The following is a 13023-nucleotide window of genomic DNA, read 5'->3' as shown; positions in this document are numbered from 1 at the left end:
TTTTAGTAGAGACGGGGTTTCACCATGTTGACCAGGATGGTCTCGATCTCTTGACCTCGTGATCCACCCGCCTCGGCCTCCCAAAGTGCTGGGATTACAGGCTTGAGCCACCACGCCCGGCCCGTACAGCTTTTAACAATTGACTAAAATATAGTCCTATGAATAAAATGTGGAGCACATTTGTTTCTCTCTACCTGATTTCTCCAGAATTAGGAAACTACTTGTGAGTACTCTTAACTTATGACAATACAGTTATTTGCAATAAGAATTTGCTTTCATTTATAACAGGACACAACTGGAGAAACTGGTTATTTTACCAAGGCTTAGACTGGAATGGTGTGCTTTCCTTTAAGGAACCAAACTTCACTTATGGAGCCAATAAAATCCCTTAGAAAAACTGGCCTCATACCTTTGGTTACACAGATGCTGTGAGGCAGTAAGTTCTTCTTCAAAGATTTAACTTTTAACTTCACAGTGTCAGATACCATGAGACAGTAAGTTCCTCTTCAAAGATTTAACTTTTAACTTCCTTGTTCTTTGTTCTCAAGATAACTTCCTTGTCCCTTCTCCTACGCTACCTGCTCTGCTGTGAACTGCCCCTCCCCCACTCAAACAGCTCTTCTGTGAATACCCTTCCTGCATTAGCCATGTCCTGACATGCCCAAACGTGCCTTGTACTGCTAAGTTCCTCTTCATACGTTGTAAGGTTGTAAATCAACAACCCCCGCCCCTCATTACTCATCCCCTTCTCTGCTTCAGCCTTCAAAGCTTTCATTTTATTACCTTATTTAGAAAAGTTTAAGTTTTAGCCACTTGGGATCAGCTTAGATCCCAACCCCAGCCAACAGGGGAAGGACACAGAAACAGTAACTGTGTTAGGAATAAAAACCCCTTCTCTCCTTTGTTCAGTGTGCTCTTGTAGTGGCTGAAAGTGTGAGCAGCACCCTTCTGCAGAATTAAATTTGTCTTGCTGAGAAACCTTTTGTCTAAGTGTTTTCATTGCAACTTTGAGTTCTTGTTCTGAACAACCTAGAGGCTTGTCCAGGATCGCCTTTCTCCTCTCATGAGGAAATGTGTCACATTGCCTCACTGCAGTGGCCTCAGGGATGAGGGATTGAGACCCCTCCCCATGTGATGAATAAACTGGGACTCTCAGCAATGTAAGTGGAAAGGAGCTTCACATACTGCATTTATTTTGTGACCAGGAAACTGTGCACAGACCAAGATAAAAGTCACAGGGGTGACAAAGTATTTTCTTGATAGTCAGGATATCTTGGAGGTTGAAAATGTGTAAATGAGATGCACAACTGAGTGTAAAATGAGTGTGAAGTCCAGATCTGTGGTTCCATGGTCACCTCATATGGAGTTTATACTGTTGTGGGGTTTATACTGACCTGCCAATGCTAAGAGGGACCTAAAATTCCTGTGAGGGAAGTGGATAGAGAAGGATGAAGTGAAAGCTGAAGAGTGCAAGAAACCTCCAGTAAGGGGGATTGAGCCTCTAGATAAGGGAAAGGCAAGAAATCCCTAAAATGAGGGGTTGAGCCTCTAGAGGGTGCAAGAAATCTCTACTAAGAGAGGTTGAGCTAGGCCAGGCATGGTGGCTCACGCCCGTAATCCCAGCACTTTGGGAGGCCAAGGCAGGCAGATTGCAGGGCCAGGAGATCAAGACCATCCTGGCTAACACAGTGAAACCCCATCTCTACTATAAACACAAATATTAGCCAGGCATGGTGATATGTGCCTATAATCCCAGCTACTCAGGAGACTGAGGCAGGAGAATCACTTAAACCCAGGAGGCAGGGGTTGTAGTGAGCCAAGATCACACCACTGCACTCTAGCCTGGGTGACAGAGAGAGATTCTGTAAAAAAAAAAAAAAAAAAAAAAGAGAGAGAGAGAGAGAGAGGGGATTAAGCCCACAGACATTTTCTCCAAGATGGGAAATACCCCAAGTAAGGCACGGGATAAAAAAGATAAACCTAGCAACAATAACATTTCCCCTAATAGTCATCTAGGTCTCATGTTCAAATACTGGAAAGATAATGAGAGCACCAAACACAAGAAAAAGCAACAAATGATAAAATACTATTGTTTCATTCAGATTCAGGAACCCATCCTCAAACCCTCAGTTTTCCGGCCAAAGTTTGGGTCAAACAAGGATTGGGTATGTCAACTTTTAATTCAATATGTGAATGATAAAAGTCCAGTTTCTCAAGAAGAAATGAACTATGCCCTTGGTTGGAGACAGGGACCTGTCTTCCTTTTTCCCTTAAAGACAACTGGGAAAAAACTCCATCTGGCACCCTTAAAAGAAAACTCACACAAATTAGCTCCCATGCCCAAAGATCCTAATGCTTGGGACTCCCTAGACCACCTTCCCCCATCCAGCACCCCTAACTCTCTTCCCCTTCCCAGTCTTCCGAGGCTGACCTGGGCTGGCCCCCAACAAGCAGTGTCTGCATAAGCCTCCGGAGGCTCACTCCAAGTGAAGCTGATCTGGGCCACCCCCAACAAGTGGCATCTGCATGAGTCTCTTGCTCAGCCCAAGTGAGACTGGCCCGAGCCATCCCCCAACTTGTGGTATCTGCATGAGTTTCCTGCAGCTTCCATAACAAACCACCACACATTGGAGGCTTAAAACAACAGGGACGTGTTATTTCCAGGTTCTGGAGCCCAGAGCCTGAAATCAAGGTGTGGGCAGGGCCGGGCCCTGTCTGAAAGCCCTGGCGAGGACCCTTCCTTGCCCCCTCCTAGTTCACAGTGGTGGCCCACCATCCTTGGCACTCCTTGGTGTGTGAACGCTGGCTCCAGTCTCTGTCTATAGTCACCTGGGCTTTTTTCTGACTGTGTAGGAGGACGCCAAGCATTGGATCAGGCCACCCTGTGCCAGCAAGACCCCATCTGAACTAATTATCTGCAACAACCTTATTTCCAATGGGATCTTACTCTGAGGCTCAGGGGGTCAGGACTTAAGCCTGTGAAAGGAAAATATCTTGGGCCCCTTCAAGCTGGAACTTCTCAAGGCTTCTCTATGGTATTCCAAGTCCCCCTCTGCTTACAGAGATAGATGCATATTCTGACGGCCTCCTTTGAAAAGACTTACCAGAAACTCAAAAGAATGCAACCCTACCTTTTGTCTCTCACCAACCTGTGCCCTCGAAGCCAGTGGGGGATTGCTTTGAGTTCTCCCCACCTTTCCATAGGGAACTAATGTCCTTTTTACATAATATTATTGGTTGTCTCATATCTCCCTAAAATGTATAAGACCAAGCTGTGCTCTGACAGACAGGGCAGGAACATCACCATTTTAGACAAGCCCCTCATTCTAAAGTTCACCTTAATAAAAAACCATCTCAATCCAAAGTGCATCAGCCTAATGGCTAAGGTCAGCATGACGATAAAGTACAAGTAACATCTCCAACCAGAAACATTAACACTCCTCCCAGACCAGAGACATGCTGGCCCCAAGATAAACCCACCTCTGGCCAGGAAGATGTCTGCCCCAAGATAACCTCCTCTCCTCCCAAAGAGATTCCAACTCCACCATAAACTTCTCCACACATATAAACATTACAAGCTTCTGATAAGCCCCCTCACCCTAAAACCAATATATACTCTTAGTCTGTAAGAGAAAGCACTCCTGACCGCAATTGTCCAGGAGCTCCTCTCAGGTTTTAACTCAAGTAAATCTATCTTTAACTGCCAGCCACGTTTCGTGTTTCTTTCCTCTTTCTTTAACTCTTACATTTGGTGCTGAAACCTGGGATGGGTGCTGGGGGCAGAGAGTCTCTTGCAATCCAGGAACCAGTGGGCAACAGCAGCTCATCCTGAGTTAATTCCTGAATCCTGAGCGTCCCTAGACACCCATGCCATCTTTTCTCTCACTTCACTTTTCCCTCATCCTCCTGTTTTTTCTCTCTCTCTCTTCCTCATGTGGCTGCAGTCCAAGAAGTCCTTTGCTGTTTCCAACTAAAACATCCAACATCGGACATTAACCCAGCCAACTAGTAAGATCTCCCCCACCCCCAAACCGGGCTTTCTCGTGGTGCCCAGGAAAACTCAGGTTGACTATGCTGGTGCTTGGAGGACCAGTGGGACTAAACTAGAGGAAATCTTGGGGACACCCAGTTTCTTCTCAGTTTGGCCGTCCTCTTTACAAAGAGAATTCCAGGTCTCTGCCTTTTGTTTGTGGATGCCTAGAACCAAGACAGACACCCTCTGCTTCTTCTCACCAGCCCACATAGGTACCAAACTTCTTCACAACCTCACCAAACTTGGCTTAAGTGTTTAGTCCTGTACTGTAACCCAGCCTGGCCCCAATACACATTAGATAATGATAGCTGACGGTCCACAAGTGCCACCTTTGACTTGCAAATCCTCAGGAACCTTAACAACTTTATAACCAGGAATGGCAAATGGCAAGAGGTTCTCTATATTCAGGCCTTCTTCTACTTCTACCTTAAATTGCAACCCTCCCTGTGTCAAGCTTGCACCTCTCATAAAATCTTTCTTCTTAATAAAAACCCTCCCCGGGTCTTTCCTTCCTCTAAAACTCCTTTTGACCCTGCAGATGAATGCCCTCTGTATTCTTATCCTCCGCATCTGCTCCTCACCCATCGAAACCTTCCACCCCAGTAACCCCTCCTGCCTCCAAGCCTTCAGCTCCAAAATCCACTCCTCCTCCTTCTCCACCTGTTACCGGTTCAAACCCCAACTATGCCATTCCCCGTCTTGAGAAATGGCTGAGGTTAAAGGCATCATTTGTGTTCATGTCCCTCTCTCTATGTATGATTTGTTACAAATCAACGCTATAAGTATATTCAAAAGACCTTATATTTTTCTCTTCATCAATCTTGTTTTCCTGGAAAAGGGTTTTTCCCAGGTAACCGAATTATGTTTCTCCACTCTGCCTTGCTACTGTTGGTACATGTATGAAAAACCCAAAAATAACTTCTGGTGGCCCCAGGCTGCTTGGGAAAGCTGAAAAGGTGCCAATAATCCAATTGGGAAATTAGCAGGAAAAAAAAATCTTATAACTACTGAATCTTCTTCCGATTGTCTCTGTGGCTATATATGTGTTGTGTGCAATGTCTATTAAAAGAGTTGTAATTAATTGGCCTAAGAAAAATAAGCACTTAAGTCAAATATTTTTTAAGGGAAAAGTAAAAGCTGTGGAACCTTTCAGTTCATGCAACTTTGATTTTTAAAACTTACTGATACATTAAGATTAGAAATGTCTTAAAAGTTGCTGGCATACATTTTTGTTTACACTTATTAATCAAGCAATTTCATACTTACCTCTGCCAAATTCTATAAGGTGTCAAAATTTGGCATAAAGGCTACAAAACTATAACTCAGTCCAAACAAAATAATCTTTGCTTATGTAATTTTTTAATAAATGAAACATTAATATTGGTTTAATGAAGATAGCTACATCTTAAATTATTTAGTAAAATATCCTAACTTTTAATCTTGTGGCCTTAGGCAGTCTAGTCCACAGACATGGAGGAAGTTTGTTTTGGGAAATAATTGTTATCATCTTTAATATTAAAGAAAGGGAAACATATATTAAAAAAACCATAATTATATGGTAAATTTTTGTCCTAAAGTAAATTAACTGTTTGTTTAAAGAAAGGGATGTTTGCAAGTCAGAAAGCTAAGGCATGTTGGAAATTGTCTGTGAAAGTCATGAAAAATTTTATAAAAGGGAATTTATACAATAAATGTTGTATAATGTAAAAGTAATTAGGCCTCCTGAATGCTTTATAAAATGTCACTATAACTTAGCTGTACAACTTGCCTACTTTGCCACTAGGGAAAAACCTAGGACACATGGAGTTCAATGCTGGAACAAGCCAAACCTTATCTGCAATTCTGTCTAGGTCTTCGACTGTACACCTAGCACATAATTAAAATCCCAAATGTACCAAGGTTTTCAACAAAGGTAAAGGCTGCTAAAAGTTCACATGTAACATGTATTTAAAACCACTGAAGATCTTTAATGACTTTAGATTGAATCTAATAAAAAAATTTAAGAAACAGTCTATGTGCAAGGTGTGTAAGGAAAGTAAAATATACTTTTGGTAACAAGATTATAAGGAGGCACAAGAATGTGGAGTTTTTACCTAGATTAAAAGGTTAAGGAATTGTTTTAAAGGTTTAAGCAAGTTTTGAAACATTAATTGTAAAGAAAATTCTCTGTGTAAACATACTGGCTAAAGTTGAAGGGGTATCATCCAGTTTTTCTGTAAATTGAGCATTAAAATAAAAGCACAATGGGTTTTTCTTAAAGCACTAACCTGCTCTTTAACAAAAATTATAAAGGGTTAAAAAGAGTCTATAAAAAATTTTACCTTATGGTCAGACATTAAAATTGGGTAAATGCATCAAGCTTTTATTAGAAATTAAGTTTAACATTAATAGCACACTAGTACAAAGGTAAAATTTGGCTTATTTGGTATAAAATCATACAGGAAGCACTGTCAGATATAAAATGGTGTTTGGCTTTCTTTGGGCTACATTGCATAAATATGTTATTGGTATGCGTCCCAAAGTTATGGGAAACTCCTATAATTCTGATATACCTTAGTGTACATTATCAGTAATAACTATAATTGTTATGTTAAAATTATTGATTGTGGCACACAATCAATATCCTCATCAACTATGTATTTAACTATGGCTACCCTAAAACTTTTTGTCATCTGTAAACAATTGTCTTGTTTTGGTCCTATGAAAGGTGCTTTCATAATAAGCTGTAAAGCTCTAACAGGTGCTCGCGAATACAGATTTCTGATAACTTTGGAGATTGTAACATCAGAATTGAGGATAAATGTTCAAAACTCTTAAAGAGCTAAAATGTTGATTAAAATCAATCAGGACAGGAATTAACTGCATGAACCAAACTAATAGGAGACTGGAGTAATCTTTTTAACATTTTGCTTAAAATATCGCTAATCCCTTGTTTTGCTTTTCAAAGTCAAATAAATTTTTCTTTTGAGCTATTAATAGCTTCTAACAATTTAGTAAACTCCCATAAACAAAATTTGGAGCACACTTGTTTCTCTCTACCTAATCTTGTCCAGAATTTGGAAACTATCTGTTAGTATTCTTAAGTTATGGCAATATAATTATTTGCATAAGTGCAATAAGAATCTATTTTCTTTTGTAACAGGACAGAATTGGAAAAACTGGTTATTTTTACCAAGTTTTTAACTGGAATGGTGTGCTTTCCTTTAAGGAATCAAACTTAACTTATAAAGCAAAAAAGCCCTTGGAAAACCAGCCTCATATTCTGTGTATACAGTCCCTGTACAGGGTTTCTGATCTGTGGCAAGTAAAGAATGCCACTTTCTAGCAGGCCAGGGACCCCAAGTTATCTTGGGACCTCAAGAGGAGAGAAATTCACCAACTCATAGGTATTTAATGGTACAGACCCATGGCTAGGATTGGCTTTAAAAAGGTCTTACCTCAGATTCCTTCTATGGAACAAAGTTCTATCAAAGCCAATTTAAAAGGCCTATGTAACAAATAATTATTCTTGCTGCACTGTATGCAAATAGTTAAGCCAAGTATACTTAAGCAAACCAATCCTAACATGACTTGTCTTTTAATAAAAATGGGAAACTGGAAAGAGAAAATTTGTTTCAAAAACTATAGCACACCTGTTGTTAAATTCTAGTGTTGCCCAATGTTTTTCAATTTTTATTACTTCCTGCTGTTTCATTTAAATTCTACTTTTTCTTGCTAAAATTTTCCAAAATAAGCTGTGCTTTCTCAAAGCCCTATAAACTGAAAACTAGATGTTTCAGCAGGTGCTGTCTCTAAGCCCCACAACCATCACAGGAGAAAATCTCTTCACTGCTGCTGCTGACAACTAATAACTGAGGGTGCCTGGAATCCTCCGCCCCATGTCTAGTGAGTCCACAGAACCCAGGGTAGTTATTAAGACCGGATCTGCTGCAGGAATCAACTTCTAAATACATCACTCTCAAGTCAAAACCTGGAAAACTAAGGAAGCAAACCCTGATGGCCCAAAAAAAGGTCCTAAATATCAATATAAAGAAACAGGAAATCTTAAGCTGAGACTCATAAAGGATAAGTAACTAAGTGAGAACTACGCATTTTATGCAGTCTCACCCCTACCTCACCAAATACTTTTGTCATTTCTACCTCTCCTTTTAAGCCAAATATTAAAACTTTTTAGTGGAAATTATTTACTACACCACCCTTTTGGGAACTGCTTTACTCACTCTACTATTTGCAGTAGGTCTATATACTGTAGCGCCCTCAGGGTGAAATATCAGACAGAAAATCTTAATTACTATAGCATTTTGCTTAATTATTATCCTCATAGCAGGAATAATGGTTGCTAACAGAAAATAACACATGGGCCTTTCCAAACATGTGCCTCTGCCTCTCATTAGGTAAGAAATATTTCTATATTAACCAATCCAGCCTAGTAAAAAACACTGCTAAAAACCTTAAAGAAAAGGCTAAAAAGCTAAGGTAGTACCAAAACAACCACACAAACTCTTGGTTTGAAAACAAAATCACAGCATAGGTCACCCCACTCCTAGGCCCTCTCCCAATAATATGTCTGGGCCTAAAGTTTTTACCTTGCCTGATTAATCTTTTTCAAAGATTTTTAACTCACAGGATCACGGCCATTTCACAAACAACTACCCAAAAACATCTACAGACAGCATTCTCTTACAGTCAACCTGAGACCAGAAAACTCTCCATCCCCTTGTCAGCAGGAAGTAGCCAGAAAGAACACGCCATCCTTCCTCCTTTTTATAACTAGAGGGTCTGGATTGACAGAGCAGGAGCATCGCCATCTGGGACAAGCCCCTCACTCTAAAGTTCACCTTAATTAAAAAACTGCTTAAATAAATCCAAAGGGCATCAGCCTAATGGCTAAAGTCAGCATGACCATAAACCACAAATAACATCTCCAACCAGAAACATTCAAACTCCTCCCAACCAGAGACATGCTAGTCCCAAGATAAACCACCCTCTGGCTGGAAAGATGTCTGCCCCAAGATAAAGCCCATTCTCCCAGAGATTCCAAGCCTGCCATAAACTTCTCCACACAAACATTCTCAGCTTCTGATAAGCCCCCTCACCCTGAAGCCAATGTGTACCCTTAGTCTGTAACAGAAAGTGCTCCTGACCACCATTGGCCAGGAGCGCCTCTCAGCTTTAACTAAAGACCTGTCTTTGCCTGCCAGCCACACTTCACGTTCCCTTCCTCTTTAACTCACACTGACCATCCTGGGCACATGCTGTCAGGACCTTCTGAGCTGTGTCACGGGTGCATCCTCAATCTTGGCAAAATAAACTCTGAATTGACTAAGACCCGTCTCACATTTTCTGGGTTCACACACTCATCTTTTTGGAGGACGCAGCTGAGCTGCCAGCCTCCCATAGTCGGTGCCAGGTTCTGGTGAACTAAGCCAGAGAGGAAGTACTTGTGGAGAGGGAACGGACCCTGCCTTTGCTTGGCTCTCGCCCACTCCGTCAGGGTGCATGAAGGCCTGTATCCTCAGGAGAGCATCCCTGCCTCTCGTTTCTCTGCACCACTGGAGAGGCCCGGCTTCAATGACGAAGGCTGCAACCTAAGGCCTCATTCTACACATCTGGCAGCACACTGCATTTCCCAAAATCAGCGCTGCACAGTGAGGCAGCCAGCAGGACAGGAAGCGTTATTTCACATTTTAAAAATGAAGAAGGTGGTTCTGTGGCCAGCGATGATGTGGTGGGGCCACCGGCATCCACTTTGGCCTCTCTCACGAGTCTTCCTGCTCCCTCCTGCTTGGAGGCCTGTAGGACCTCCGGCTGCTTACACCCCACCCTCCAAAAGGCTGTGGCTGCTGCCAAATGTCCAGCAGCCAAGGCAGGGTCACAGCGTGTGCACTCTGTGTGCCCAGAACAGAGCATTCCTGGGAGAAAAAAGTTCCATGGCCTGGTTCTGTATACTCTTAGGAGAATGGACATTGAATAAAAGTACATAAATAAGACTGGGTGTGGTGACTCACGCCTGTAATCCCAGCACTTTGGGAGGCTGAGGCAGGCAGACCACCTGAGGTCAGGAGATCGAGACCAGCCTGACCAACATGCAGAAACCCCGTCTCTACTAAAAACACAAAATTTAGCTGGGCATGGTAGCGCATGCCTGTAATCCCAGCTACTCAGGAGGCTGAGGCAGGAGAATCACCCGAACCTGGAAGACAGAGGTTGCAGTGGGCCAAGATCGCACCATTGCACTCCTGCCTGGGCAACAAGAGTGAAACTCTGTCTCAATTAAAAAAAAAAAAAAATTAGCCAGGCGTGAAGATGCACACCTGTGGTCCCAGCTACTGGGAGGGCTGAAGCGGGAGGATTTCTTGAGCCTTCAGGGAGGAGGAGGTTGCAGTGAGCTGAGATTACACAACTGTGCTCCAGCCTGGGTGACAAAGTGAGATCCTGTCTCAAAATAAATAAATAAATAAAAATTACATGAATGAAGGACGAGCTAGGAACATTCTTCATACCAGTTAGGCTCTGACTCCTAAGCACACTTAGCTGCCTTGGTGCTCTCGGAGGAGCCCCTGTACACCTAGGCCCTCCATGATAAGCCAAGCCACAGGCAGAGAGGCAAATCGAGGGGGAGAGAATGCACATCAGCAGCCACTTTGTGCAGGGAGGGGGAACAGCAGGGCGCAGGGACTCTCCCTGGGTGGTCTTGTTGGACCGAGTGCATGGGCACACTGAAGTGTCGGCTGCATTGACCTGTGCACTCCAGGCCTGCACGCTCCACTGTGTGTGCTGCACCCCCATGGAAAAAGAAAAGCCATTTACAGGCCTGGGGCAGTCATCCCGTGCTGGGACCTCTGCGCTCTCTCCCAGCCTCCTGCAGCCCCGCCAGCCCGCTCCCCTCTGCCTGTGGACCCAGCTCTGCTCTGACGAGCTGTGACGAGCTGTGACAGCTCAGGCAAGTTCCTCAGTGTCCCTGTCTCAGTGGATGTGGTGCCAACCTCAGAGATGAAATGAGTGGAGGGTGTCAAGGCCTAAGAGCAGACCTTGGCACAGGCTGACTTAACTACTAACCGCTAACGTCACTGCTCAACAAAATCAGAAGTGGTGATGATAGATTCCTAGCATAAAATGACCCACTGTGATAGACCTGAGGCAGTAATGTAAGAACAAACTCACATGAACATCTGCTATCCAGCAATATTTGGATTTGGGATTTTTAGAGCTTTCAAATGTGAAAGATGAAGAAGCCTGAGTTCACCTTAACTCTCTAAAGCTTCTAACTCACACTTGTCTGTGCAACTGGTCATTTAAAAAGAACACAACAGAAAGACTTAACTCCAGCCTTGGCAGGATTTGGGGCTCCAGTTCTGTTTTCCTACTGCTGCTGTTGAGCAATGTTTCAAAGAGCCAGCTGGGCACTCTCACCTGTGCCTCTGGTCTGGGGAGCCCCTGCATCCTCAGGGCCTGCATGGCCTGGTCTCGCTCCAGGGTCACGGCCTTCAGCACCGCCTCCTGCTCCCGTAGTGCCCGCTCTGTCTCCTGCAGCTTGGCAGCAACCTGGGAAAACACTGGGGCTCAGTCCCTGTGTGGATGACGGGGCAGCTCCTGCGCCTGCTGAGGCTCCGATGGCACACACAGGGAGGAAACGCTCGGAGCACGCTCCCCGCTGTGGCCAGGGTGCCAAACTGTTCCAGCCCAGTCCACACCCCAGGCTGCCCTTACAGGCCAGTGTGGATCATCAAACCATGCAGCTGGTCAGCTACAGAAACAGCTTACGCAAGAAAGCACTGTCAAGGCGGGTGGACAGGCGGGGGCGCATTTTTATTACTGTAACTTCTCTTGCTATACAGCAAACTGCTCAGTGAGGTTGAGTGTTTTCATATTTAAAGAACAATTTGGTGAGAGCCAGACCTGTCCTGCCCAGCCCCACCTCTGCAGAGGTGCTGAGGAGGCCCCAGGCCCTGGTGGCCCCACACACCTGACTTTTTGCCGTGGTCAGACCCTGAATCAGGGCCTCCGATTTTTGGATGTGGTCCCTTTCAACATCGTCACAGCGGCGCTGCCAGTCCAGGCCCAGCTGCACCTGAGCACGTTCCAGGCTCCGCTCCCTTCCGACCGCCAGGGACAGCTCCTGCTTGTACCTAAGGACACATCCAACCGCCCAGCATTAACGTTTCCTGAGGTCCCTTCCACGGGAAAAGCAGAGGCACGATGGGAAAGGCAGAGCTGCTGTGTCCCTTCTGCTCCCACGTGGCCTGCGCTGGCCTGATGTGCTCCTGGGCTCCTGCGGACGGGCACGTGGGGATGCCCAGCACAGAGATAAGCAGACACCATGGATGGCCAGATGCCGGAGAAAACCCAACACCACAGACGAGGGTGAGATACACAAAAACAGAAGAGCCAGCATGCAGGAAGAGGGGGGAAAGCAATGACCTTAGAAGATCATAAACGCAGTTATGCACAAAGGAACCGAGCTATGAAAGCAAATGGGCAGAGCAGGGTGGACCCAGCCACAGGCAGGCAGGCCTGGGAGAGCCCCTGGTGCAAGTGCAGAGCAGGGTGGACCCAGCCATGGGTGGGCAGGGCTGGGAGAGGCTATAGAGCAGTGGAGAGCAGGGCAGGGTGGACCCAGCCACAGGGCGGGCAGGGCTGGGAGAACCCCCAGAGTGAGTGCAAAGGGACATAGGGGTGGGAATGCCAGAGCCCAGGGGTTCCTCCAGAAGACCAGCATCTTAGATCAGAATGGAGGGAGGGAAGCCACCCAGGATACAGAGGGGCAGGTCCACCAGGACCAAGCAGACCAGCCTTCAGAGAGCTCCAGAGACCTCACTCATACACAGTAAGGGGAAACATTACATACCAAGGATGAATGAAAAGTCTACTGGGAAAAAAGAACAAGAATTAGACTGGGAGGCCGGGCGCGGTGGCTCAAGCCTGTAATCCCAGCACTTTCGGAGGCCGAGGCGGGTGGATCACGAGGTCAAGAGATCGAGACCATCCTG

At 44.9% G+C, this 13023-nt stretch overlaps 1 protein-coding gene across 3 annotated transcripts in view; it reads right to left on the bottom strand.

Annotated features, from left to right (window-relative positions):
* Window positions 1-13023, bottom strand: part of CCDC57 (coiled-coil domain containing 57) — a 98908-nt gene that overhangs the window by 61032 nt on the left and 24853 nt on the right. For all 3 annotated transcript variants that reach the window (XM_017524753.2, XM_037737152.1, XM_037737153.1), the window contains exons 8-9: window positions 12000-12162; window positions 11447-11578 (exon numbers count right to left, since the gene is read on the bottom strand). In XM_017524753.2, coding sequence (XP_017380242.2) covers window positions 11447-11578; window positions 12000-12162 — 295 coding nt within the window. The remainder of the gene's footprint in view (window positions 1-11446; window positions 11579-11999; window positions 12163-13023) is intronic.

This window comes from Cebus imitator, unplaced genomic scaffold (assembly GCF_001604975.1).
Source record: "Cebus imitator isolate Cc_AM_T3 unplaced genomic scaffold, Cebus_imitator-1.0 Scaffold36, whole genome shotgun sequence".
NCBI classification, from domain to species: domain Eukaryota; kingdom Metazoa; phylum Chordata; class Mammalia; order Primates; family Cebidae; genus Cebus; species Cebus imitator.
This window is presented reverse-complemented; position numbering and strand designations above follow the sequence as displayed.